We start from the raw sequence: 27,725 nt of genomic DNA, 5'->3' as shown, positions 1-27,725 counted from the left end.
AGAGAAGTCGGTGAATTCCCTTTCACGACGCCTGGACTGAGAGCGAGACGTGAGAGTATGCACCTTCACCACATCAGCCCCTGGGGGTGGGAGATGGGAATGATCCTTCATGCCCAGGGTAGGGAAAGCTTCCGACAGCTCCAGTTCCTGGTCAAGCACAGCTCTCGACTTCCTCTCTGTTGCTTTTAAAGTCAGTGCTCAAAAGGAGGGCTTCCTCAGGCACCTGTAACTCACTGCACCTGAAACCCACTCTCATCTGCACTTCATTTCATCCTCCTGCCTCAGGGCAGGAACAGCCACTGCTATCCACCTGTCTATCCACAAGCAGTATAGAGAACTCGTAACCATTTCAGTTAAGGATTGTGTTCTTAGAATACCCAACTGACTGCTGTGTTAGTGGTCACAGAATCATGGGACGGCTGGGGTTGAGAGGATCCTTAATGCTCATCTCTTTCCACCCCCCTAGGATGGAACAAGAATCTTCCACTGGACTTAAAAAAAACCCCAAATGCCAGAAGGACAGATATCCCAGCCCAAAACTTAAACACAAGTTGTCATCAACACCAGGGCATTAAAACCAAGCATCCTCCTCTCATCCCAGATGCAAGCAGCCCTCTGTGCAGAGCATGGAACTTATCCAAACTCATCCTCTGTAATGTTTCACTGACAGTTCCAGGCTTCAGCAATAACTGAAGTGCTCACAGGATTACCTGACTTTAAGATTACTTGGTTTTCAGCAGCTCTGAGTTTCTAATGTTCTGAGGAACACATACTTCCTTAATGCCCCAAGACAGCTCTGACAGGCTTTAGAAAATGCCACAAGAACATTGTTACCAAGAAAGGTTTTATTCTTTTTGCCAGTAGCTTTGTTAATTGCACCAAAAAAAAAAAAAAATCTTTGCCATTTAAACATTTTCACACATCCTATTTTGAATGACAAATGTTAATTAAAAACAAGGCAGGAAAATAAAAATTCACAACCTTAATGAACTACGGGATCTATAATTGAGGAAAAAGGAAATTGCTTTTCTTACAAGCTTTTCACAAGTGTCACATTTTCTCTTTAAAAAGGAGGGAGTCAAAAAAAGCAAACTGCTAAAATGAATCTTCATAAAAAGAAACTTTACAGAATTGTCAACAATATTAGGACAACATTAACTAGCCAGTTTTATTAGAGCATCTCTCAATCCACTGCTTACCCCATTTCCCTCCCCCAAATCTCAGGCCTAGGAACACTCAAATCCATGTTCAGAGGCTACAGACATAAATACAAGAATCTGAGTGAGACTGACAGCAATGTCAACTGGCATCTGGAACAGTCTGGATTCCCCCATTTCCATCCCTCCTCTTCACAGCCACATCAGAGCTCCTGGTCTCCTGCTGCTCCCTCCTGGGCACACCTGTGACTGTACAGCTGTCCAGCCACTGCAGCCACTCTACTCAATGGCTGAAAACTGCAGTCAGACCCTCCCAGGATAAATTACAGTGTTGAACTAGTCTACATCTGCCACTCCCACACGAATAACCATCTCCATTCTGGGAACTACTGTATTTCTGCGAACAAACAAACCCTGCAGCAGTGAGCTGCCTAGGGACTGGTCCTTTGAATTCATTATGAAATACCTGTCACGGGACTTGAGATCTCCTTTGGCCTTCTCTCTGTATCCGGAGGCACCACAAACTAACGAAGATCCTCCATTACCTTTGCTCACACACATTCACCATCACTCTGGCCCAAGAGGGCAGGGACAGGTAGGGGATGCCACTGAACTAGCTCAGCACAGCTCACTCTCAACTGCACATGGGACAGCACCTCCTCCTTCCTCCCAAAAGATTTTTTTCCTTTAGTCTCATTTCCTGTCCCCAAACCCACAACTTCCCTCAGATGCCCTCAATGTGCAATTCATATGATTTTTTTTCTTTACTGTGGCATATTTAACAGAGGACTTCAGATGCTAACTGTGGAGTTCAGGGTGGAGAAGAACAGTGTGCCAAAGCAGGTCAATAGCTAGCTATCATGGCAATTTTATGTACATTTAATGTGAATACCTACATGCAGAATGGCAGTGGCATTGCCAAAGGAACATGGGTGTAAAAATACCATCACCCACACACAGTGGCCAACAGGCAGTGAGATCTGACAGCTCTATTGCCAGGTGTTCACCATAGGACATAAGTAATGCAGAATACAGCATTAGCCCACAAGGAACAGTCAACACAGGTGAAATACTCAAAGTAACGTTTACAGCATGAGGCATTTGATGCTGTGATTAAAAATGAGTATGTGACACTGTCTTTCTTAACAAGGTGCCCCTGAACCATATGCATATGCTGCACAAAGCAGGACTGGTAAGAAATCCTAAACCAAAGGAAATTTCCTTACACAGCCATTAAGTTCCTAGGAAAAAAAAAATTAAGTGGCAGGGGCAGATGTCAGGAACATGGCCTAATTTCAATAGGTCTTCTTTCCTTTCAGAATCCCAGCCCAAGGGAGGAAGGAGATTGTACCACTGAGAAGTGATTTTGGCCAAAGTTTCTCACTGGCATTTTTCTAACACTCAAATTTATAATGCAAGAACACCCCCAAAAGGCTAATACTGAGAATTGGAAAAAAAAAAAAAAAAAAAACCAACCCACCCCAAACAAACAAAAAACCGAGCCACACTCTGTGCATTTTTAGTGACAGGCATCCTTTGGACTCCGGGTCTACACTGAGAGCATCTCTGATCTCTAGCCTCAGCATCGGCAGTTCATGTCAGCCATCTCTAGACTAAAGCTCAGCAGTGGTCTTAGCCTCCCCAATTTCAGTTGGTCTTTCTAGAAGTTGGTGTCTGGCCACAAGCAGAGTTCACAGATACAGGGAGAAGGCTTATGCTGTGCTATCTTGTACCCAAAATAGTAACACTAAAAACACGTATGGAAAATCTGACATGTATAAAGTACACAAAAGTATCCCTGTGAGGTAGGTAACCATCACCCACCTTTATAGATGGGCAAACAGGCTAAGATGTGACAACCATGCAAAGGCCAGAGAGTGTGGAAGGGAGCTCAGGAATCTCAATCTCTTGGATCATTCTTCTCTCCCCTTTCAGACTCACCACTCTGCTTGTGACACTGCTGTAATCCAAGACGCCTTTGTAATTATTAACTACAAGGGTTAAAAAACCCCAAACAAGTAGTAACATAACATAAGCTAAAGCCAGGAACAAGTAAAATCTCCAGCCCAGTTTTGTAGGCTCTGTTTCTCTTGCAGTTTTCTATGCAAACATGTTCCTTTCCAATGATGCTTTGGATGGGCTGTAATAAGCCTTTCAGGAGCCTCATTGACATTGGCATTCTCTCATTTTCAGTACAGTTTGTGTTCCCTAAGCTGTAGTTGTCTGTACAGGGGAAGACATGGATGCAATGTGTTGTCTTTAACAGTACAGGAATTCCTCCATCAAGGTGCTGGGGAAGTGGAAGTCTAGAAAGAAACTGAATCAAGACAGTGTTGCACTCAACTCCTCTTACCCTCTGGAACTGCCCTTCTCCTCCATGGGAGGTGCTTTGTTCTCTAGCAGTGGCTAATTAGCAGGCATGCTCCTCACCTTACTTGGGACCAAGGACTCTAGTGATATTCACAGGTAGATGGGATGTATGTCACCCTGTCCCCTTGATGCAGAGAGTCCAACACTTGCATTATTTCACAGCAAAGGAGAAAAGGGATTGTTAGAAACAGCATCTTGGACTAACAAACAAAGAGGAAAATTAAAGCAGCCAAGCAGCAGATTTCTGGCAGTTGCCTCAGAGCTTCTCAATAATTGCCACTGTTCCGTCTCGTGACTGTCAGTGCGTGGCATGGATTTTTTCTAATTAGACTGCAACAATCCGAGCCCCCTCCTCCCCCCTCCTGCCACAGTGGAAGGCTCACTGCAGCAGGTCTCAAATTTGTGTATAAAAGGAAATGGAAAGACAGAGATGGACTGGTCCAGAGTTAAAACCCAGTATCATAATAATATTAATCAATAATCATCATATGAACAGTAAGAAGGGTGCAGCCTAATGGATGTAGGCCCTGTACACTGCGGACATGTCGTTGTCAGATTGGTCCAATGCTTTTGCTCGTTTATAGACCTAAAGAGAAATTAGAAAAGGATCAGAGCCTGCTTTTGTGTGAAGCCTTTTCCCAGCAGAAAAACTCATTTGCTGACTACTGCAACCAGAGAATTGCACAGTATGTCAAATAATCTAAGTGCAGATCAGAAAATTCCAGGACTTTCTGTGTTTCCTGATGTAACATTCTAAGCGTCTCTACAATCAAAACAAATCCAATGCCAAAATATATTTCAATCACTGTTCCCTTGTCGCAGACATGATCTAGTTCTTAGATCTGTGTCTCTGGTTGACAAACAGCTCTGTAGAATAAATGCTGAAGAACACATCTGAACACTGAACAACTCTTACCTCGTTGGCAGCAGCTGCCATGGGAGTTGGGTGGTTGACAGAATCGCCCAGTGCAATAGCTAATCTAAGATCCTTCTGTATGTATTTCAGGTAGAAATCAGGCTTAAAGTTTCCTTGCAAGATATCTGTGGAGAGGAGCCCATGCAGAAAGTAAGCATGACAAAAGTAAGCCAAGTCCACGCTGCAGGGGGCTGCAATTTAACACCAAACTCCCTTTCCATTGCTGACCACTACTTTGAGCTCTCCTGTTTCTCTACTCTCTATTTTCATACAGCCACAGCAGATGATGTCACTACTGCCCACTGACAAAGTAAGCTCAGATTTCTAAGCAGCTTGCCTTCCATTTCACTTGTTACCCTGTCCCAATGAAATCCCAACTTAAGCCCTAAGCAGTCCTAACTCAGATTCTCAGAAGTCCTAGCTAAGAAGGGAAAGGAATGGGAACTCAGCTCTTCATTTCCAGAATGCTTAAAATAACCACAGTGCCAGGCTGATGAAGATGGGACTGTTATTTCCTATCTTTTGCCACTATCTGAAAAGCTAATAGATTGTAAAAAAAGACCTGTAAGAAAGCAATGTAAGATAACTTTACTTTGGCACTTCTGGTCCAGGAAGATGCTGGCAAGTTGTCCCTGATTGAGGATATCCAGAAGGGTCTGCTGGGACTGGCCAGTCACTTGAGCCAAAGTCAGTCCTTCTGCTATTGTTGCCATGAAGCTGCCTTGGACCATGTTCACAATCAGCATCATCTTGGCAGCATTGCCTACTTCACCTGGGAGTGAGACACACCATTGGGATTCCTCCAGAAGAGAAATAGCAGCCCTGTTTCCCCAGCCCACAGAAAAGTAACACTGCTAGACTACTGGCATCAAGCACTTGGCAACTCTCCCTTGCCCTGAAAGGCTTCAGAAAACATTCCCATTTTCCAAGCACTCGAAAGAATGGAGAAATCATAAGAAAATATGATTTAAAACCAAAAGAATGACAGATCCTCCAGAATGAGTCAGCAGTAAAAAAAAACAAACAAAAAACCCTTAGCCTGCAGACTCTGAAACTAGCCAAGTTCCAGAGGAGCGGGCCAATTTCTCATGCTACCCAAAGAGAGAAGGAAAAGATGACATATGCATCTCAGACTCCTTGCTGAAATTCCCAGTCCTTGCACTAAGAAACTGCTATCAGGCCCTCCATGTTTCAATTACCTAGGAAAAAAGAGGTCTTCCCCATGGCTTGGAAACAGCTGCTGCAGTCTTCATACAAACCCCTGTCGCCAGCTGCCAGGATCACAAGCATCCCATCATTAGAGAGCTGCTGGTTTCCTGAGACTGGTGCTTCCAGAAAGCGACCACCTCGGGACACTATCACCTGGAAGAAGAGCATCTCTGGTTAGCTGTGCATGAACAGCAGCAGGAACATAATTTAGGGCAATCCCACCCATAAGGACAGAATTTTAAAGCAGAACAAATAATCCCAACATATTCAGCAGAACAAATAGCTCCAATAGGAGAGGAAAGCATTTATGTGATGTACCATACTGTATCCTGCAAAGTGTGCGTAAGACCGAATGTTGACCTCACACTCCAGGCAAGACCTTCCAGCACCCATCACTACTGTGCCTGTTTTAAGCAGCCAAACTGACATGCTTTAGTCGTGGCACCCTACACTGGCTAAGAGATCAATGCTGAAGGTGTGTGTGTGGCATAAGAATTCCAGAAGACTGATCATTAAGTTTTCCCCTCTTTCCCAGAGAGGAAAGGCCTTTGACAGATCTCTTCAGCCAGATGTTTATTAATATGGGTGATTTGCATTCTCCAAATTGATGTTACACACTAGCATATCACCGTGTCTACTTAAAAGTTCACCAAAACCAGCCCCCCTTTCTTGTAAAACCACACACATGGCCTTAGGGCAGTGGGGAACAATCAAGATGCCAAAAAGAAATCACAGATACCCCAGCAGAAGTAATCAGAACACTCCTACAGAAATCCTATAATAACATTTCTATAGAATGAAATGTGAAAACATTAATTTTCCCCAACCAGAGCATTTAAACTAGGCAGATTATGCATTTTATCAGTCATTAATTCAGGCAGGGTTTTATCCTCCGGTTTGCTACAGAATACCAACCTGTCTACAAATATGTCTCAGAGAATCAAAATTTGGCTATCTGTTCTGCCCTGGTAGCAGGTAAAAGCTCTGCTTTGCTGGTATCACCAGAGAACATCTCATTCAACACTATTTGCTGGTCAAGACTTGACGTGTTATTTTGTCTTTTTTGCCTGGAACTTGAGACTCCTCCAAAGGAATCTCGAAGACCTCTAGAAGCAGTTTAATTACCAACAGGTTATAAAGTGCCTGACGCAACACAAACTGCAGAACTGCTGCTGAATGAACAGCTGCTGCTGTTAAGAGGCTCTGTTCAGTGATTACCTGGGCCAGCTCTGTGACTGTATCTGCATCCACGGTGGACATATCTACGTAACACTTCCCTGGGCGAATCCCCTGCAACACTCCACTTGGACCAAGCACCAGCTGTGGAGAACAGAAGAGCGGTAAAGCAATAGGGTGTCTGCACAGAAACCCCAGTTCCGCAGGAGTCCAGCGGAGCCTGGCATTGCAGTAGCAGACCCCCAGAAGGTTATCAGAACCTGCCCTCAAAGACTTAAAATGCTTAATTTTTGTTGGGACATTTATTTTTACACAGCTGCACTACTCAGGACGTACAATGACTCAGGCTACTGTGATTAGCAGGAATCAGAACTGGCATTCAGTGACTACCATCTTGTAGTCTAACCAGCAGAGGTAAAATAAGAGTCAATCCTTACATCCTTTGCAGCTTTTGGATCTGATACACAGGCAAACGTGATGTCACAGGTGGAGACTACTTCAGCAGGGGTTCTTCCCAGCCGTGCACCCTCCTGGATGAACAAGTCACACTGCAAAAGGCACAAGTCCAAAGGTAAGACATTAAATACAGAGCAAATGGATTCTTTGCATTTTGCTGTAAAAAATTCTACTGCTGGACACAACTCCAAAGGAGTTAGGCATCTTAATTACACAGCAACTTTGTCTTCTTCTGTTGCTTTGTCTACACACACACGCACGGGGCTCTTTTGCAGCTCTTCCGTAAAACGGGTGAAGAACTTTGAAAGAAAGACACAAAGAAACAAAACTCTTAGGTGAAACAGTCAGAATGTTGTGGGTTTGACAAGAAATTATTAGGGAAAAAAGGGAGATTTAGGGATTGGTAAAAGGACATAGCAAAATGTGTTACTGGATAGTAACAGGAATATGCGCAGCTGAGACTGATGTGTTTCAGAGGGCTGCTGCTTCAAAATCTTAGCTCCTTCTTATCCTATCCGCTCATATCAGCCATGTTTTGCTCTTGAAAAAAATAAATATTTTAACCCCCTTTTAACAAAGTGACCACAGTGCTCTTCCTGCTTTGATATTTCAACAGCCTCTTCAAGTACCACATCTTCCCCAGCTACCTACTTTTCCTTATCCACTACAAAGAGTAACACTGTCTAATATGTAGGTGCAGTGCAATATAAGCTCCATTTTAATTTTGAATACTCCTATAAAGCCCTTCTCCATCCTAGTCTCATGATACAGCAGGTCTTTGACAGAATTGTTACCACATGACTAGCACAATAGATGTAGACTAACCTGCGGCTAAGCAGTGCATCTTACCACACCTCAATCTCTAGGGACAACTCCCTGCACTTGGCCTTCCTGGCACAATACACTGACATGGCTATTCACATCAGTAGTATTTTCAGAGGCATGTTACACCCCATTCTTCAACACATATATGTACAAGGGTGTAATTTTTCTAACAACTCTCTCCTCTCACACAAAAAGGCAGTGGGCGGACTGCTGACATTAGAGTGACGACACTAGAACAGACCACAACCGCACCTAGTCACATGTGCCCACCAACAAGCGCCTAGGAAACAGGACAGAACAAGGTGACAAGTGTATCCTCGTGTTTCTTTGGCACCCTCTCCCAGGCACCACTGACAGTTGATTCCATGAGATACAGGGGGTAATTGAATGTTTAAGAGAAGTTTAAGTACATGCCTACCTTCTCAGCAGTCCGGTTCCAGACAGTGACAGTGTGACCCATCTTCAGCAAGTTGGAGACAATGCCACTTCCCATCAGACCAAGGCCCAGAAATCCTATCCTGAGGGTATAGATAAACATTAATGCAAGAGAAAACAATCAGTGTCAGTTTCTCATGGTGCTGGAAATAATGAAGAATAAACTGGACACCAGCACAAAAATATACCCAAATAAACATGTTCCACTGCAGCCACAGAGACAATGGGCAAATAAAGAGCTTTAAAAGCAAGCTGGAATTTATTTTGCTTACCAAGCACCCCTAACAATCTCCTGAAGAAAGTCTTTAGCCTCTTTGAGAAGATCACCTAAATAGTAAAGGTTTGGATGGTCCGGGTTCTTTTTGTTTGTTTGGGGTGGTTTGTTTGTTTGTGGTTTTTTGTTTACTAAAATTGCTGTTTGTGTGCTTTCTGTTGACAGTCATTGCCTTACTGAAATTTAAAGAGAACATTTAGAAATGAGCAGGTGTTTCTCTAATCTTCTGATTTTAACCAAGTCACACATACAATGCTTGCTTGTATAATTGAATGATACATTAGTTTCTTAGTTTTAATAAAGCCTAGCAAAGACTACTGGGCTAAGCATCATGCCAAGACCAAAGTCCTAGTCCCTGCTCTCCAGCTGCCATTTCAGACACAGGAAGAAAGGAAGTATTAGGCCAGTACAGGTCACCATCAGTCACAGAAAACAGCTTTCCCTTCCTCCCACAAACTGGAAAGAGTTTTGCTCCCTCCATTCAAAAAAAAGACAGTATACCATCAAGTCCCTACTTCATCATACATACATCACCAGCAACAGGAATTCCTCTGCAGATGTAGCTGCAAGAAGCCTTTTATCCATCATGCAGCTTCCCACAAACCCCACAGTTTTTAGAGAGATTCTGAAGCATTCTGTTATATCCAAGGTAACTTCACAATAAACTCTACCTGGCAAATCCACAGTTAATTCTGCAAAATTAGCCACATTACAGCTGCACTGTGGCTTTCACAAGCCACCCGTCCTCTCCAAGCTAACCATACTGCCTTTTCTCCAAGCAAACTAAATTAGACAGAGCAGAGCAAATCACTATAGGCTCCTTACATGGCCCAAAAAAGGTCTATCTATTTTCAAGTCTCTAAACCAGCAGAGATATTCCTTCCCAACACACCTCTGAGACACACTTCCCTGAGAGACTTTTTTACCTGAACAGCTTCATTGTTATTTTTGTTCCCCTGCAGTATAGGTGAGACCTGACACCCCATGTGAACTGCCCCAAGAGCAAACAGCAAGAGTGGCCTGAACTCAATTTGAAAAGAGCAGAAGTTACAGAGCAAAACAGGAAGCTGGAGTTAGGCTTCTCTCATTCTAAAAAGGAGAATGGGAGTGTTAGGAGAGAGAAACCAGAAAGCTCATCTGCTACACAGCAAAGTTCTTGCGATGGGAGAATGCACTTCCCGCTTCCTCTCATCTTCTGCGTGCTCAGGGGAGAGCAATTAAACAATCCCAGTCAACTGCCAGGCACTACTGGAGACAAACCCCCTTTTATCTTCCTACCTCATGGGACACTCAGGAATACTGCTGCTAACATCCTGAAGTGGGACCTACTGAAAAGGGCAACTGCAGAAACACTCTGAATTGCAGATGTATCCAGGATGGAACTTACTGTGAATTTTGTATTGTACAGCCCCCTTTGTTTTTAGATGCCTCGCTCCTCACCTTGCACCCCAAAATAGTTTCACACAAGGACAGAAGGAATGTGCAGTTAAAAAGAAATGTTAGGTTTATTCATTCTCAGTGACAAGCTGGAAAGTGGCTGCATGTGTGTGCTGGGAAGGAAATGGCTGAAGTGTATTGGAGATCTTACTTTTTGTCTGTAGGAGTGATGCTGCCATTGACTGCTGTACTGTCTGCTGCCTGGATGGAGGTGGATCCTGTCTCCTGAGGAGTGGGGCAGGGGGACAAGGGTGGGGAAGAGAGAAGGGAAAAATAATAATAGAAACAATATAATGCACAGCTCTGGAAAAACTGCAAGGCCTCATAACAATAAAAATCCATCAGAATGAAGATTTGCTTTACCTCTTCACAAACCTTCAGCTTCTTTGTGATGGCTTGATAGCAGACAGCTGGCTGTATGGAGAACACAAAGCACTCAGGGGAAAGGGCAGTGCTAATTTACTCTGCCAAGCAAACAGACCATATCCTTGTCCCACAGAAACAGGCAGCTCACCCACCCACCACCAGCTTCAAAGCAGGGCAGCTCTGGGGCTTCCCTCAAGGGGAGAAAATAAAGCCTAAAATATATTGCAAGATTAAGATCATTCTTTCCCACCCTGCCCCAGCAGTTCAGCTTGTCTTCTAACAGAGGCACTGCAAACTCCCTTCTGTAGTTCCTACAACAGGCTCCTCTGGAGGCACCAGAATCCAAGCCTGGATTCCTACTCCTACATTTAGCTCTCTGAAGCCTGCTATGAAGCCTCATATCTACATTCACTATGTCTCTGCAGCTGTGGAACCAAAATCTTCTGGTTAACATGAGAAGGCATATGGCTTTCTACAAATGCTAAGGTAAAGGCTGTTCCTCCCCATGCTGCTTACTGTGAGCTTGTCTAGATAAAACTGTTAGCAGCTCTTAATCCTTCTGGCTCTGCCCAAATCCTCAGCGAGATAAAACTCCTTTATGCTTAATTTGATCTCTCCTTTTCCTTCTGATGTGCACTGCTGCATATAAAATCCTGCAAGGCTTCTGACTCTTGGGAGATAAACTGGCTGTATTTTACACGGAGCTTTTCTGGTCCTGGAAGTTTTCCTGCAACATTCGGTGAATTGACAAGCCTATCCAGATGAAGAAACTGATAGGACAATCATCAAAAACAATCAGACAACAGGACTTTTGAACACAAAAGAAGCTTTCCTGTCCATCCTGTTCATTCTACACCATTTTTTACATCAGATCTGTCAAAAACCAGTGCTAGATAATTTTGAATTACTTGGAAGTATTCACTGTACCTAATGCTAAATCCCTCTAAATCTTAAGGCTTGGATGTACTTCAAGTAATCTAATTACCAGTCCATAAACAACAGAACTCTGGAGCTCTTTATGCATACTCCTTGTGTTCAGTTCCAGTAAATGGCATGATTCCAAGCTACCCAGCAGCATGATCCTGCCTGCCAAATCCTTACCTTCTCTGTCTGGCTTAGCAGGAAGTGATGAAAGTGTGGATCACTGTCCTTAACAGGCTACAAAAGAGAAAGTACAGCCTCAGAAATAAATCTAGAGAGTCACCGAGTGACCACAGCACAATTCCCTCGCTCTCCTAAGCTACATGAGAACACTAGCATACAGGGCGGGGGAATATAAAGTGTATCAGCTGTCACAAGGAACCTATTTCAATTAAGTAGTTTACATTGTGTTTTATTCTCAAAACCAAAGCCATTCAAACCAAATTCCTCATTTTTGTACATCCGTAGGAAAGCCAAAGAAGTATACAAGCAAGATTAACACTGAAAGGAGGAAAATTCATATTCTGATTCCTCCTCTCCCAAGCAAATGAAAACACTTCTTTTTCCAGCTTCCAAGGAATTCCATAAACAGTATTCTGGGAATTGACTGGAGATTGCCACATGCCAAGCAAACCCATCCTAACAGCAACAAGGACTGCAGGCCCAAATACCCCATCTCCCCAGTGAGCATCATACATACTAACCTGGGATCACATTGCTCTTACTCTGCTTTACTGATCACTCATTTATTCAACAAAATCAAAAGGTTTTCAAAAGCTGCTTGTGAAGGAAATCAAATGAAAGCACCCCATGTGATAGTATTCAGACAGGGAGCCACTATCCACATCACCTCCACTTTAGGCAACTCAGTCTCAGAAATGCTTTTGAAACAAGAAGTGTAAACATTAGTACAACAAGTTAAGTGTGAATCTGCAAATAGTTCCAGAGACAGAAATCTCATTTCTGAACTGTCTGGGATACTGTTCAGCTTTGTTATGCTGCAGTATGTTCTGATACAAAGTAAGAGCTCATTGTTTTAAAGCCAGACAAAAGGCTCTAGACTTGCTGCCACAAACTCAGATCCTAGATGTTGTAAAGCTTCTCACCTCGCTCACACTTGGTGGCCATTTAAATCCAGCCACTGTTCCAGTCATCACTCTCTTCACTGTACTTGACTCTGGAATTGTGAGGTCCTGAGAAGACAGAAAGAGGATCAGAACGAGGTTAAAACCAGCTCAGGGGCTGGTCACAGTACGATGATCATTTGAGCACACATAGAGAGCTCTGAAAGCACTACAAACGGCTTCCATTCCACAGGCCTTTCCAGGAGCATTCATATTTAAACACATAGTATTAACAACACAGGTGAGGTGAGGAAAACATCAACTGCCAGGAAAGGAATTCAACCAGATTTATGGCTTCTGGAGAGTCCACTCTTCATACCTAAGAGAAATTACTCCACCTGTGCACTTATGCAATGAGCAGAAAACAAACATGCTCGATCCCATATTTTCCTTGAGTGGATGCAAAAAGCTTAACAAATGAGTGAAGAACATCATTACAAGCAGAGGTCTGAACTCTTTTGATCCTACCCTGTCACAATAGAATAGGCCACCTGTTATCAGGAGAACCTTCAAAGCATGAGGTTGACAGCCACATCTGCTCAAGTTTGCATAATCCATGAGACAAACTGGTATGTGGGATGCCCCATCTGCTCCACAGGCCCTGGTGCATAATATCATCATAGTACTTAACATACTGGGGCTTTTACTGTTGAGCAGATTAAACTTTATCTTTTATTTCCCCAAGACATATAGGTTAAAATAGGTCTTTATGCTGTAGGTCATAGACATATGCTATAGACATCTAGGTTTTTATTCTATATGAAGAGAATGTACAGGACTTCTGCATAATATGTGCGGTCTTCCTCTGAAATGAGGGCTCAGAAATGGAGTCACATTATCTCCCCTGCAAAATTACTTCCTGAAAATGCACAATATACCTTAGTATCCACAGAGAAGCACAAGAGAAGAACATTATTTGCAAAAACGGCCAGAGCAAGATTCCTGGAGGTAACTCAGAACGATACAACTATGCAAGTGTTAGCTGGACAATGCAGACATCAGTCTCCAACCTTGTAGCATCTAGAGAAGAGTCCTGCATACTTCAGCTGGTAAAGCACGGATAAAACCTGCTTTAATACCTATGAAGTTCTGTTGCTCCTTCAAAAATATTCATATAAGCTTAAAAATAAGAGTATGTGAATGATCATGTAAGGCCACAGAGCCTTTCTAGACAGAGCACACCTCAGCAACAACTGGATTCTTGATTTTTATGCATCCTTTTTGCTTGGAAGCCAGATTTTGGACTGGCATGGAGAAAAAAACCACCAAATCCTAGCATCATATTAATTCAGGACAACAACATAAATGTTTTCTACTCTAGGGCTAAGAACTTGAGAAATTTATGAGAACGAGGCAAGAAGACAAGGTTTTAAAATTATTTCATAAGCTGAAAAACAGTATTAAGGCAGCATTGTTATATTTTTGTGGCAATTATTTTTATTTGTCACTTTCCAGGAGCTATAAGGCTTACTTTCCTACCTTATCCTGCTTAATTTCCAGCTTTGTGGCCAGGCAAACACAGCTGGCCACCATGTTATGGCAACTTGAAAACTATACTGCTTGTCATGTGCCAGTAAGATAATATCTACTACCACAATTAGCTAACTCAAAGCCCTCTGATGTCCTGAGGTAGTTAACACAGTAAAACCTATGTGTGCGATGTGTCAGCACAATCAGATCGCTGCCAGCCCTTAGTTTTCATCAATTTTAGAATGAATCTAGCTTAAAGAGAAAGAATCATTTTGCAAGTAAAAAAAAAAAAAAAAAAAAAAGTCTTGTGGCTTATTTTAACAGAAATACATGGAGACACAACATACTTATAGAAAGACACTTAGAAAAGTGAATATTATGTTGCCAATGAAGAATTTTCCTGCATTAGTCAAGACTAGTCCTGTAATTATTAGTTATAATTCATAAATATGCATTGATTCCTCCCCTTCTCCAACCTCCCTCAAAAGAAGAAACTGATGGGATCTGTTGTGCAGCCCAATTTCACAGACATTGGTGCTAAAAAAGAGCCAGTATTTCCTTTAACCCCTTAGGAGTTGGACTTGATGATCTTTGTGTGTCCCTTCCAAATCAGGATATTCTATGACTCTATTCTATGATGCCTTCACAGCTAATATCTGAGTTGATCAGCTTCATTTTACTACATCAAGAGAGAGTCTGCTGTTCAACCAGCGAAGGCCAATCCATTCACAATTCTGGCGAGCAAAGACCACCATCTTGACTTGCAGCCTGACTGAAAGAAAAACATGATCCCCTTGATGCACAGGTGAGCAAGCATGTTGCCGTATGGTGCTTCAGTATAGGTCTCCCAGTTGTCTTCAGGTGTAGTCTCTGATGGAGGATGTGCCTTGTAATAATCCACCAAAATAAATATCCATTTGGAATAGGAAGATCTAGACCCACAACAGTGAGTTCCATAATAAAAAAGCTGGAACTCTAAATGAGGGTAGACAAAATGCTGCCACAACATTGAAAAATATCAAGAAAGTAGTGGCAATAAAATACTAAGGCTCCTTTATAACGGAGGATGGGAACATATCCTAAAGCATAGAAACCAAAATGAAGACAGTTCTTCTGGTGGATTCCCAAGGCTATGAATTTCTTCTTTAAGCTCTGGCCCTTAGGAATATCTCACTATGTGAGTACTGAGGTTGAATTTGAGCAACTACTTATCACCTGATCATATCATCATGAGATGGGAGAAGTCAGGAGCCAGATGAAGACACGTATCTCTTTCCTAATCCTTCCCACAGAAACTGAACTCGAGGGATGGCAAGACGAAAGAATGGAGTCTCCTGATACAGTTTCCAAAGCCCTCTCAAAGATACGAACAGAGCCACTCACAGTAACTAAAAATCACAGGAAGAATATGCTTGCCAAGGGTATCAGGCAGCCAAATGGTCTAGAAGTAGCAACATGAAAAAGCTTAAAAAAGGGATTCTGAACTGATTCTTCCTGCTGGCCTGTTAGTCAAGGTGCCAGTCAGCCCTCAAGTCCAGCTGCCAAGTCCACGGGCACTGGCAGACATGCACAACACAAACCTTCTCATCCTTGGGTGGACGCCCCCGCTTTCGGGGGCTCTGATCCTGGGCTCTTTTCAAGGGTGACTTTGATCCTCTCTCTGACGAGACAGAAGAAACCCTCTTTTTTCCTTCCCCTGTGCCCTTCTTCACCTTTCCTTCAGACAAACTGGCTTTGCGTTTCTCTTCACCAGCAGATTGCTTGCCTCTTTCTTCACTGGAATTACGCCGATTCTTCTCTTCAGTGGAGTTATGGGAAGACGCCTGAGAGATTATAGAATAGAAGATGGTAAGGAAAGAAGAGAAGAGATGGAATGATTTTCATGCAAAACCAAGGATGCGAAGGACTCTGTGCTGATTACTATCAAGGAAAACAACAGCGCAGTAACTTGAAAACTACGTATCTGTTAGCCCTTTGGAGCTGGTGAGTGAAGTTCCTGGTTAGTTCTCCTGCAAAAACACACCAGTTTAAGCAAGCACATAACAGAACAGGCCACCTGAAGACTTGCCAGGACTGCGTGCACTTCCAATGTACTAAAGACAAGATTACTAGATACTAAATTGTTAAGACTGATTTATAAAGTCATCACAAGCAGATCAATTAGCCTCTTCAGTTTCTTCATCATTTAATAATCCAATAATCACTTTTCCCCACCAAACAAGATTAAATGGGGAAGAAGAGAGGATAGGAAATAAACACCAAAAACGAAAGGAAGGAAAACCAAATCCTCCTCAACTCGCTAGAGGAACAAACTCCTTTCACATAACAAGGCATCTAATCATCATTCATGCCAAGACCTGTTTTGATGCACACAGTGAAAAAGAACCCACTCACCTGGTCCTTGCCTTTGGTTTTTCTAAGAAACTCCTCTACAGCATCCACAGCTTGCTGGAAGCGCTTACCCTTGTTAATCTTTATCATTTCCTCTTTGTGAGGGTGATAAGGCTTCAGCTGCTCCACTTTGATCCAAGCACTTGAAACAAAAAAAAGAAGCTAGTTATATTCTCCAAACTGCAGCTTTCTCAATCATCCCACTTTGAGAAACAAACAGCTACACTTTCTCCCCCAGATCTACTGATGACAACAATCTAAACTCACTTCCTGTCTAGAAACTGAAGGGCTGCCATTACGGCATTCACTGAGAATTTTCTTCTGGCACTTTTACTTTGTTATTTCTGTAAGTTTTATCTCCTCTCATTCTAGCACTGTCCTTTTCTAAGCATTACTCTCTATCAGCAAAACAGTCTTTGGATGTGATCACAGGACACATTTAAAACAATGGCAGCCCAATGACTGCACTTGTTTCACCATGAGGAAGACACACGGTCCCATGCCTCCAGGTAGTCAATACCACAAATCCACTCAAGAGGTTGTAGAAAGCAAAGTTCACCTAATAATTCTCAGCTATCAACCCCTGGTTCAAATATATTGACCACACAGGTGTCTAAAAAACCTGTATGTTTAATGATGTATCTCACTATAGAGATCACCACACAGAGTGAATACAAAGCCACAGCTTATTTCTGCACTTATTTTTGATGTACCCAGGTATTCTGAATGAAAACAACAAATTTGTTTTTGAGGAAGAATAACCATTTCCTTCACTGTTGCTATTTTAAGATAACCTGACTTGTACAGTAGCAGAGCATTAACCTGCAGTCCTATTTCCAGGAAAATCAAATAACTTTCCTGTTTCCACTCTGGCTAAGTAAGGCTTCCTGACATTTACAAAATGGTAAAGTCATCAAGTATGGGTGACAACTTCACTTTCCTTTATGTAAACAAGCTCCTCTACCACTTCTTCAGTGAGGTTTAAGGGAATGCCTTTGCTTCCCTTGATGCCTGAATTCCTTGTGGCTCTCAGAGATTAAACCACCTTTCTCCTTCCCCAAATTCAAGCTCAGGCTCATCAACCACACTGTTACAAAGCCACTTCCACCCTACTGAAAACAGAACTGTGTAAGTTTTGAAAACCTCTCCCTCGGTTAGTATGACCAATGGCACTTAGCAAAAATGGGACAATCAGACTTTCTCTTGTACCCAGATATCTCTGTTACATAGACTATCCACGATTACAGATTATAATATTCCCCAGGGCAGTCTAGCTCCTGCAAGCAGATAAAGTGATTTAATAGCTGCATTTTCAGACACTGTATGCACCATGTCATATAGTTAAACTGAATATGAAGATTAAAACATCAAAAAATAATAGTAATGTTTTACTGAATCTGACTGCCCTCTCTTCACAAAATAAGCTCCATAACTTCATTAAGACCTTTCTCCTCACTGGCAACAGTTATTGTTTGTAAATTGCTCATCATCAGGAATCAACTTTAAGAAAGTAAACGGAAACATTTCGGGTCTCATTTGCAGAGACAAGCCCTCCTGCTAGAACTGACTGTGGAAAACGCCAGCATCATTTCAAAAGAACCCAGTGCTCCTGCATGCAAAGCTGAATCCTTTCACTTAGTTTACATTATTTGTGTAAGAACTGACTTAATACAACAAGTCAAATCACTGCATTTGGACTAGAGTCTGAGTCCAGCAGCTATTTGGGGAATCTCTCCCAGCTGCCCAGACATTAGTGTGAAACACACCTTAAAATTATCTTACACTGTAAAGTCTGCGTGTATGACAAATAGTGACAAACATCCCTGGGTACCACAGGGCACCAGCTCATGAAAAGCCTTTAATCACGCATACAAAGGAAACAAAATTTTGTACCACAACATAAAAATGCACGTTCAATGTTGAAGGGCAATCTCTAAATAAAAATAAGTTATTTTCTCTCAACGCATTCTCTTAGGTTTCTGCTCATCCTACCCCTCCTCACTGCACATGTTCATTAGCTTCTTTTCTCATTCCTTTTCCTTTGGTATGGAGAAAGCCTGAAGCACAAAGCCTTTTGGTTCCTGGCCTCAAAGGTGAATCTCGGCACTTGTGATCCACCAGGACAAAGAACTAGAGATCTCAGAGACAAACTATTAAGTGATAAACAATCCTAAATGCTGCCTCAGTTAAAAATAACCTTTAAAAATTCAGGAAAAAAGTTTAATTGGTCTTTTCCTTTCCAGTTTGTTTATGCATTACCTACCTGGAAAACCTCCTGTAAGAGATGAGCGTCTTTTGACACCAATGTCCATGAACCAATTGCATGCATGGTTTCAAGCACTTGAAAACAAAAGAACTTTTCACCAAACCAAATCATTCATGTTTACACAAGATCTCAATACCTTCAAGGCCAATGAAGCCAAATATTTGGATCAGGCTCAAGGATACAACACATGAAGGGAACGACTGTGTTTCTCCTGATTCAGCAATGAATCAATGCACGAGAAAAACATTAGCAATGACACTGAAGGTGTCATATTTAAGAAGAAATTGTGTTCATCCTGCTGCACAGGCATTGGCATCTGTAAAGAACGGGGTAATACAGAAAGTGAAAGATGTAATAAAAATGCCTGTTAGCAGTGGCTTCCTCTTTTCATTTCTCCACACTGTTCCTCATCCTCTCCAAAATACCACTCTTAAAAAAACACCGGTCATGTCAAATCCACATTAAAAACACAAACAATAAGCAAAACTTAGAATAAGCAGAGGCAGGTATGAAAATGACCTGCAGCTACAAGGAAACAGTGGCACAGAGATGCAGAGACACTAGATTCAAAACTGTGGCACGAGCATGGCACAGGCAAGGAGATCTTCAAACCCCCACCATTCCAGCCACATTCTTCCTGTCTACAGATACCAGCTCCTAACGATAAACTGCAGAAATGAGACTGAAGAATATCCACCAATCGTCGCTTTTTGCGAAGTGTATAGCTAGAGATGGAAAACAGTGGCACTGTATCTCCAAATTTCCATTTACCATTGTCTTGGAAAAATTTTATTGCTTTAGACTGTAGCACTTTAGATGCCCACACTAAATGCTAACACAACCAGTTCTAAAAGTCAAAAGAAAATTGCTTAGCTATTTACAAGGCCAGTGTGTGTGTGAGCACACAAAAAATTCAAGATAGATTTTCTTCTGCTAAAAGGGAACATCTCAACCCTCATCAATGAAATAACTCAAATAACTAAACTGTGCAACTTGGTATGTAAATTCCTAGAAAAAAATACAAAAATGACCACATCATTCTAGGATAAAGGAAGGGATATTTAGAAGAAACCCAGAAGGAGGGCAGTAGTGAAAGAAATTAAGTATTAGGTTTTTCAAATTTGTGCAATAAAATATCTTCTCAATATGAAGCAGAAGAGTTTTGTCTATAGTGATTTTTAGCTATCGTACTGTGCCTGCAAGAATGTTGAACAACATTCCAGCTGGCTCTGTTACAGCAACACAGAGCTCCGCATGGGATAATGTGCTCATGAGAAGTACCAGGAACACAAGCTAAGCTCACCTCCCCTCCTTCAGCTCAGTCTATTCCTCCAGCCCCTCAGACTACTAAGGTGTATTTCCAACAGTTGGCAAATTTAAAGCAAGTGTTTTCTGATGTCAGGACCCAAAAGAACATTTCAGAAAGACTACATCCTGAATTTACTCTCGCCTTGAAAACCGGGGGAAACAGTGGCAAAAGAAAAGGGTAGGTGCTTTCATCCCAACAGAACATGGAGGATGGAAAGATGATGAGTGCTGTGTTAAAATCACTGTGCCTGATGGAAACAGGCTGCATTATTACACTCATCTTAGATTGCAAGCTTCCTCCATTTTTTCCTTAATATGTCAGGAAGTGACCCTTGACCCCACCCTATTTAGTTTCACACTGATGCTGCAAAAGGTTGTAAGCAAGAATGGGCCGTTCCAGTTAAGATTGCTTCCTGTTAAGACTGTGATACACACAACTTGCAAGTCCATTTGGCTGTTACAGAATACCCAAGGGGGAAGGAAGGTGAATGGCTATGTTTGTAACAAGCCTCTGACGATTGCAGGACTCTCACTAGTATTTCTATAGAATCATAGTAGAAAGCAATGATATTTTTAGTTCTGAAAAACTAACGAATGAATTCATAAGTGGGCCAAAAAATGTAAAAGTATTTTCAACTGTATGACGCACACTGGCGGGCCAGCCAGTCTATAAATTTTAACTACTAAAAGCAATAAATATACAAATACAGCAGATTTTCTACAACAAGACTGCAGTATGGAAATAGTAATAAAAGGGGATTTTAAATACTATCTGAAAAGCACAGTTAGAAACACAGATAAGAGGTCTAAGTTCCATTTCTAAACTAAATTAAAATTGTTGTTTAGACTCCTGTAATGGATGTTGTTACATGCATGTCAGGTCTATGGGCAGGAAACATCAACTGTTCTTGATTTTAGATAAAGAATCCTTTTAATGTGACTTACTCTAAGAAGAGACACTCAGAAAAACAACTGTTAGGCAGACTAGAAAAACTTCCTCAACCAATCTGGAGAACAAGGTAATAGGGTTACCTATTTGATTTGATTGCCTTAATTGTAATGCACACAATCACTCAGAATAGGACACAGATACTACATCACTACTGTGAACATCAAAGTGGCTTCCACTCTAGTAAGGCACATGTGTACTTCACAGTTTAAACATAGGCAAAATCTGCTTTCATGGGTAGAGAACCCTTATCTCCCAGAAAACACATTCCTTCAGAAGGAAGAGAAACTAACATCACCAGCACAATTAACACACAGAGTACAGAGTTCAGAAGAAAATGTATCAGAAGCCAGGATCTAGAGGACAGTCTGAATGCACTCATGTTCTACCTGTGTGTCTTTGACCAAAACTACTCATGGCTTTCCAGTTAATCTATTCCCTTAGTCACTGCAGCATCGCACAGGCACAGTACATGGTAATCAATTTGCAGGAAAAGGAAAATGCATTTCCTCTGTGCTGTATCCTAAGACAGCCAGAATTTCACAAATAACCAAAACTTATACACTACACCAAAACCACTGCCAAACTCATTAGTATGTTTTTATTTACCTCTCTGCTCATGCATATCCATTTTTACTTCTAAACATCTTTCTCCTTAACCTTTAGTATGAAAAACCAAAGCCTGATGTCAGTCAGGAGGGAACAATTTGCACCCAGCTCGGAATAGGGGCATTTCTGGTCATAGAAGGCACCTAGGAATCCTCAGAGGGAAATAAGACTAAAACAGGGCCCAAGACTGCCTACTTCTCCACAAACTGGCTGGCAACAGCCCTCTGCAGTTCATGGCAAGGACTGTACCCAGCAACCAGCATCATCTTTGCCTTACACACACTGGACAAGAGGTCAACAGTCAATGATGACATCCTCTCCTGTTCAACCTCAAAGGTTAAGGGAGTAATACAAGAGCTGCAGCAATTGATCCATGGTACAGAAATGCCATCCTACAGCATAAATATGGCAGAAAAAGTGAGGTGTTAAAAAAAGAAGCTACATGCACTACACCATCAGTATGAGTAAGTGTGCTCCTCATCACCCGTCGAACAGTGACAGCTCTGCACTCTGCTGCTCCTCAGGCTGTTCGTAAGGTGGTGACATTCTCTTAGTTATGTATTTCCAAGTCCTGTTTATACACAGCCTGAAAAATGTATTTGCAAAACCCACTAGTTTACTTGTACAAAATAAGTAAAGGGATTTTCTCTTCACATTTTAAGTGAAATCATTTATATTTTTCCTGATTTGGCTCACTGATTATGCTCAAATGCAAGAACCTTCTCAAGCAACACACTGGTTAGAACAGCACAGTTCTAACTAGCACAGCCTTTTGAAGTTCAAAGTCAGGACAGAAGAGACACACAAGCTTCTCTCTCTTCTCCCTATCAACATTATTTGAAAGAAAGGTGGTAGTATTTATTTCTATTCAATTTGCAGGTAGAGTATGCCAATCAAAGCAAGCAAATTTCTAATTCATCTATTATCTAGCATGATATAATTAAATTTCACAAACTGGACTGGGGGAGGGGGCTACACTACAAAAACCACACTACCTTTCTGTGCCAGATGACTGAATTTGGCCCGGCCAAAACTCTAGAATCTTGTAATAAATCCCAATTATTTTGCAGCTCTGAACTCTTCATTTGCAAGCATGTTATTAATCTCAGCTACAGTATCCAAGACATTTGACCACTTAATGCCAAAAAAATCTGTATTTGATTCAATAATGAGAAATATAAGACTTGAAAACAATCAAGACAGAAATAATCCACTTCAACTCAGAATTTATTAGCTCAAATAACCACATTTAGTAACACCATCAAAAAACGTTCTCTGCCCTCATATCGACCTTCACCTGCCTCAAGTTACTAGAGATCCAAACACTCCCATTAGTATGCAGCATTCACTACTACTCCATCAAGTTTAGACCTCATTTCTTAATAGAAAAATATTTTTAAGTATTAAGCAAAAATAATTTAGCAGTGAAAAATTATTTCCTTAAAAGATATTCATCAAATGGTCTCAGTTTTTGTCATCTTTCTTCCAAAAAGTAAAGGGTTTTTAGTCTTCCAGAGATATTTGCAATTTTCTTTTTTATTCCATGACTTAATAGGAAATAGCAGAAAATAAAGAGAAAAACCAAAAAATTATCAAAATAATTTTCAGTTTCACAAAATATCCAAGTTCTCAGGGGCTTTTTTTGTTAGGTTTCCCCCCTAGTTTGTAATAATTTAAATCTAAGACAACTATGATTTTGCTCACATTTGAAATCATTACACTCTGCCTTGCAAAATGGAAATCTAAAACACTTTTGGCTCTCTTATTCTGTGAAGTCATCGAAAAAGCACAGCAAGAATGTTTTCAATCAGCAGGTAGGATGTATATTCTTTCACAAATGGCAATTATATAGTTAATTTTATTCCTCTGGCAAAAAAAAAAAAAAAATACTCTGAGGACTCTGAAAGGTACTCTGAGTACCTTTCTCATTCATGGTTACACACTAAAACCTAACACAGTCATGTCACACCTAAAAGTGGAAAGCTATCATCACAGCAGCAACTCAGATCCTATGCTAGGTTTTTACAGTCTTCATACACCTCAGTGTGCAGCTATAGCATGGAATAATAGTTGAATTTCTTTTACTGTGTGGTTCAAAGGGAATCCTTTACAACACTACACTACACTGTAATATTAGTAAGTACTTCTTCCACAAAAAAATATTAGCAAATATTTCTTCCACAAAAGATCCACATTATGTGGTACGATATTTTCCCCAGATGAAAACAAGTAATTACATACTGATCTTCTGTTCCAAAAAACTTCACAAAGAAGCACTTTTTTCCTCGAGGTTTCTTCAGGTCTTTAGGTGGGTTAACAATCTGAAGATGATTAGAAATCAAAATTAAAAATCACACAGTGACAAATTTTGATTTTACCATCCAGCATTCAGCTACTGTAAGGTTTTTTTGAATTCTGATTAGGAAGATACCTGGCATTACTAAAAATTTGTTCCACTTAGGTAACCCTTAAAATTTAAACTCTGTCATTACTCCCAGGATAGATTGCTTATCAAGTTTAAAATTTAGTAAGGAGAAAAGCTATCATTCAGTTACACAGGTGACACCTGTAGAGGAGCCTGGTGTTAACTCCATCCAATAACCAATTTCAACCACACTGACAAGTCTTTTCCCTGACTCATGCTGTTACTTCAGCATGCTCAGCCCTCATGCAACATAAAAGAAAGGTCTTTCAGAGCAGAAATAATAGAAAGAGCATATAAAATTCATTTTTCTAAATCTTTCACCAGAAAAAACCTGATCAAACTACCCCAGATAATTCTCAAAAAACACATCTCTAAAACAATATCTTGACAAGCCAGACTCCTTACTTCTATTATTTAACATAATACTGTTAACCAACTTACTATCAAAGAAAAGAAATGTGTCTTGCAGAAAGCAACAGGGATTAAACAACTAAATTTGGGAAACACAATCAGTTCCAGAGCTGGCTGTTTGCTTTTTATTCCCCATGAACTACCAGCTGTTACTGACAGACTGAGATAATAGATTAAATAAAGCCTTAAACTAGTTCTCACTTTAGATTTGTGGGGTATATGTGTTTAAAAAACAAACAAACAAGAAAACCAATATTAATCTACAACTGAAATGCCTTCAGGCAAAGCCTTCCCTACACAGAAAGAAAACACAAAAAAACCCTGCACTCAAACAAAAAAACCCCACAAACCATGAAAAATGCGGAAAGCAACAATAAATACAATCGAACCTCACCTTCCCTGGCCATGGAGGGTAACGGCCCAGCTTCCCCCTAGAGAAAAAAGAAAGCATTAGGCACCAGAACCAGAGAAAAAAACAACTATCCCAGTGTCTGCTTTTTCACATTATGTCACACTTTTCATATTAAGAGAGTTACAACTTGCAGTCAAAACCTTCTGTGCAAGGCAGGACACATGTCTGACATCTGCACCTAACTCAGGTCTCTGGACAGTCTGTTTGATCTTGCTGGACTGTCAGAACTGAAGAGAAGAGCAGAAGCTACACTGCCTGCAAGATACAAGAGTAATAGGCACCGTGAAGAGTAAAAGTAGCACTCGAAGTGTGGAGATTTCTCCACATGGAACTAAAAAAAAGCACTGATGCGGGCAATCAGATCAAAGTTCAGGTTGACAACTTCTATTCACCTGTCTAGAGCAGCTGGTGAGCAGAGCAGCCACAAACTCCCAGCCCAGAAAGCTGAGACTCTGATTTTCACAGGAAAGCATTAATGGCAGGATCGCCTCAACAGGTGTTCCACCATCACTTTCTTCAGGTGCTCACCACCACACTAACTCAGATATGAAGCCATAAAAGAAAGGCAAAAAAAGTTTACTTTCTACACTTGCAAATGTTCCCATTTTGAAAACTAGGCAATACTAGAAATAATCACAGAGGAGAAAGGCACATTAGTCTTAGCCCTCAGCTCACCAGCTTTCCTGGTAAGCTTTATCCTTAGTTCACCCTTGCCACTGACTGGTGCTACAAGTACTCACAAAACCCCATTAGTAACTGTCTTGCAAGAGACAAAGCAAAGAACCTGTGGGGCCCAACAGCTCCTGACACAAAACTTCTCAGCAGGTGGTACTGCAGCCCCCTGAGATGGTAATGGTGCACAGAAGATTCAGAAGCCAGGGGCAGGAAGGAACACTGCCAAGAGCTGTGACCGTGACCATGTCTCATATTCAATGCTCCCATTCCTGTACGGAGAAAAAAATCAGCAAACCCTTTCTGCTGTTGCTGTCCAATTGAGCTCTAAGACAGCACCTGCCTGTCACATAGAAAACTAAAGCAAGATAATCTGCATTCCAACACTGAGAGCAGAACACTCCCCAAAATCTCATCTAAGAGAAATATGCTAAAATTAACTAATATTTACTTATTTTGCTAAATAAATTAGACCGTTTCCCACTGTAAATTTTTCGGATGAGAGGTGCAGTTGTCACAGCCTGAAGCACATGCTTCTTTTTATCTGGCTTATCAGTATAAATGCACGCACTTATGTGTGGGGAATTAGCTACTTCTTTGAGCCCTGGCAGGACAGCCTAGCCCATCCAGCACAGCAGAACCTATGCACTTAATCAGTGCTTACAGGGCACGGTGGAATGCTCTCACTTCTCCCGACCAGGAAACACAAGCTCACAGCTCTGACTATCTGAGGGCAAGACCGCAGTGACAAGAGGAAATGGCTTCTGGGGGCTTCCACAGGGACACCCCAACCTGCAACGAAACGCTGTGTTGCTTCATTAACGCATTCCCAAGAAACGTGCCATAGCTCTCCCTAAACATCGTCTATCTCTAACACTTCTCGTATCCTTCGGGAGGTGAGCCCGTGCTTACAAGGGAACCTCGCAGCGCTCGTCCTTCCGTCCCGCTTCCCTCATCCCTCCATCTGACACAGCTTCCGTCATGCACCGCCCCCGCCAGCCTCCAGTGCCGGCCCGGCTCACAGCCCAGCCCGCCTCCCGCCGGCCCGGTGCCCTGGCTCCAGGCTGCCTCCCGCTGCTCCTCCCACACCGCCCGAGGGACGGCGGCGGCGATACCTGCAACCCGGCAGCCGTCCCATCACTGCCCTGCCCTGCTAAGCCCCACCCAGCCAGCAGCCGCCCTCCGGAATCGACCGCGGGCTGACAGCGCCCAGCGCGGCCCAGCCCGACTCGGCTCCTGCTGCGTCGCTCCCAGGGCCGGGTGCAGCCCCGCCTGCGTCTCCGCAGCCGCAGACTGATTCCGCTAAAGGCGCCCGGCCCGCCACGCTCCGCAGCCGCCGTCCAGCCTACACCACCACTCACCACACCAGATCTCCGAGCCTCAGACTCACGGCCGCCATCTTACCGACACAGACCGGCCGCGCCGCGCGGGGGCTGCCGGGAGCGCGAGCAGGGGGAAGGGGGGCGGTGGCCGCGCCCATTGGGTGGGCGTGTCACGTGGGGGGGCGGGCCGTCACGTGGGCGGGCGGGCCGTCACGTGGGCGGGAGGGCTGTCAGCGGCCACCCCCCCCGGCCCTCAGTGACCGGCGGCGGCTCCAGTGGCGCGAGAGCGTGAGGGGGCCCTTGGGCTGGAGCTCGGTGTGGAGCGCATCGGCGGAAGTGTCGGTGGAAGGAGCGCCGTGTGCCGAGCGCATCGTGGGGAGTGCCGGTGGCGGCCCGTGGTGCGGTGTTACGCTGCTGAGCCGCTCTGGTGCTCTGGTGTAGCTGCCGCCCCTGGCGAGGCCGGTGTTTGTGCCGGGGCAGCCAAGGGTACTGCAGCATTCCCCAGTTAACACCGATTTCGTTGATAGAATTCCCCTTAAGAAGCAGTAACTGAAGGGCTCCGCTGCTCGCTGCCCCCGGCCTGCACAGGTATCCCCCGCCAGCCCCGCGGGCCGCACCAGCAAGGGGTGTGTTCGGAATAGGATTTGCTCGTTCTCCCGGGGAGGGGGAGACGCTGTTACGGAGCTGCATCGTTTTCCCTGATGACTCGCCGCGTGTGGTGATGCCTTTAATTTCTGCCCATCTAACAAAGCCAATTTCGCATTTTTTCAAGCATTCTTGTCACCTCTTCTGCTCTGTGGACTCACAGAAACTGATGTCTAGGT

The 27,725-nt window shown here is 42.7% G+C and overlaps 1 protein-coding gene across 5 annotated transcripts; it reads right to left on the bottom strand.

Moving 5' to 3' along the window:
* Positions 1–827: 827 nt before the first annotated feature.
* On the bottom strand, positions 828–27,030 carry GLYR1 (glyoxylate reductase 1 homolog). 5 transcript variants are annotated; one of them, XM_083872170.1, is made up of 17 exons: positions 26,941–26,995; positions 26,244–26,371; positions 24,890–24,926; positions 23,901–23,980; positions 16,531–16,669; positions 15,717–15,959; positions 12,649–12,735; positions 11,723–11,779; positions 10,619–10,669; positions 10,407–10,480; positions 8,528–8,627; positions 7,266–7,376; positions 6,871–6,972; positions 5,643–5,805; positions 5,036–5,215; positions 4,444–4,568; positions 828–4,113 (listed from the first exon to the last, which is right to left on the bottom strand). In XM_083872170.1, exons 5-17 carry the CDS (start codon positions 16,615–16,617, stop codon positions 4,039–4,041), a joined length of 1,455 nt encoding a protein of 484 aa, XP_083728296.1. In that variant the 5' UTR covers positions 16,618–16,669; positions 23,901–23,980; positions 24,890–24,926; positions 26,244–26,371; positions 26,941–26,995; the 3' UTR covers positions 828–4,038. The 5 variants fall into 5 exon arrangements, with proteins under 5 accessions (XP_083728296.1, XP_083728293.1, XP_083728294.1 ...); XM_083872167.1 differs by lacking the exon at positions 26,244–26,371 and having other exon boundaries at positions 26,941–27,030; XM_083872168.1 differs by lacking the exon at positions 26,244–26,371 and having other exon boundaries at positions 6,871–6,969; positions 26,941–27,027.
* Between the last annotated feature and the right edge of the window lie 695 nt (positions 27,031–27,725).

This window comes from Zosterops lateralis (genome assembly GCF_965231275.1).
Source record: "Zosterops lateralis genome assembly, chromosome: 15".
NCBI classification, from domain to species: Eukaryota; Metazoa; Chordata; class Aves; order Passeriformes; family Zosteropidae; genus Zosterops; species Zosterops lateralis.
Note: the sequence above shows the minus strand (reverse complement) of the source record. Positions and strands in the feature narration are given on the sequence as shown.

Bases quoted from the DNA above. Each gene is read 5' to 3' on its own strand.
- GLYR1 (XM_083872167.1), bottom strand. From the start codon at position 26,978: ATGGCGGCCGTGAGTCTGAGGCTCGGAGATCTGGTGTG. The intron at 24,927-26,940 runs GTGAGTGGTGGT...TTTTTTCTCTAG, and splicing joins AGGCTCGGAGATCTGGTGTG to GGGGAAGCTGGGCCGTTACC. The intron at 12,736-15,716 runs GTTTGTGTTGTG...CTGTCTTCTCAG, and splicing joins GTCCACCCAAGGATGAGAAG to GACCTCACAATTCCAGAGTC.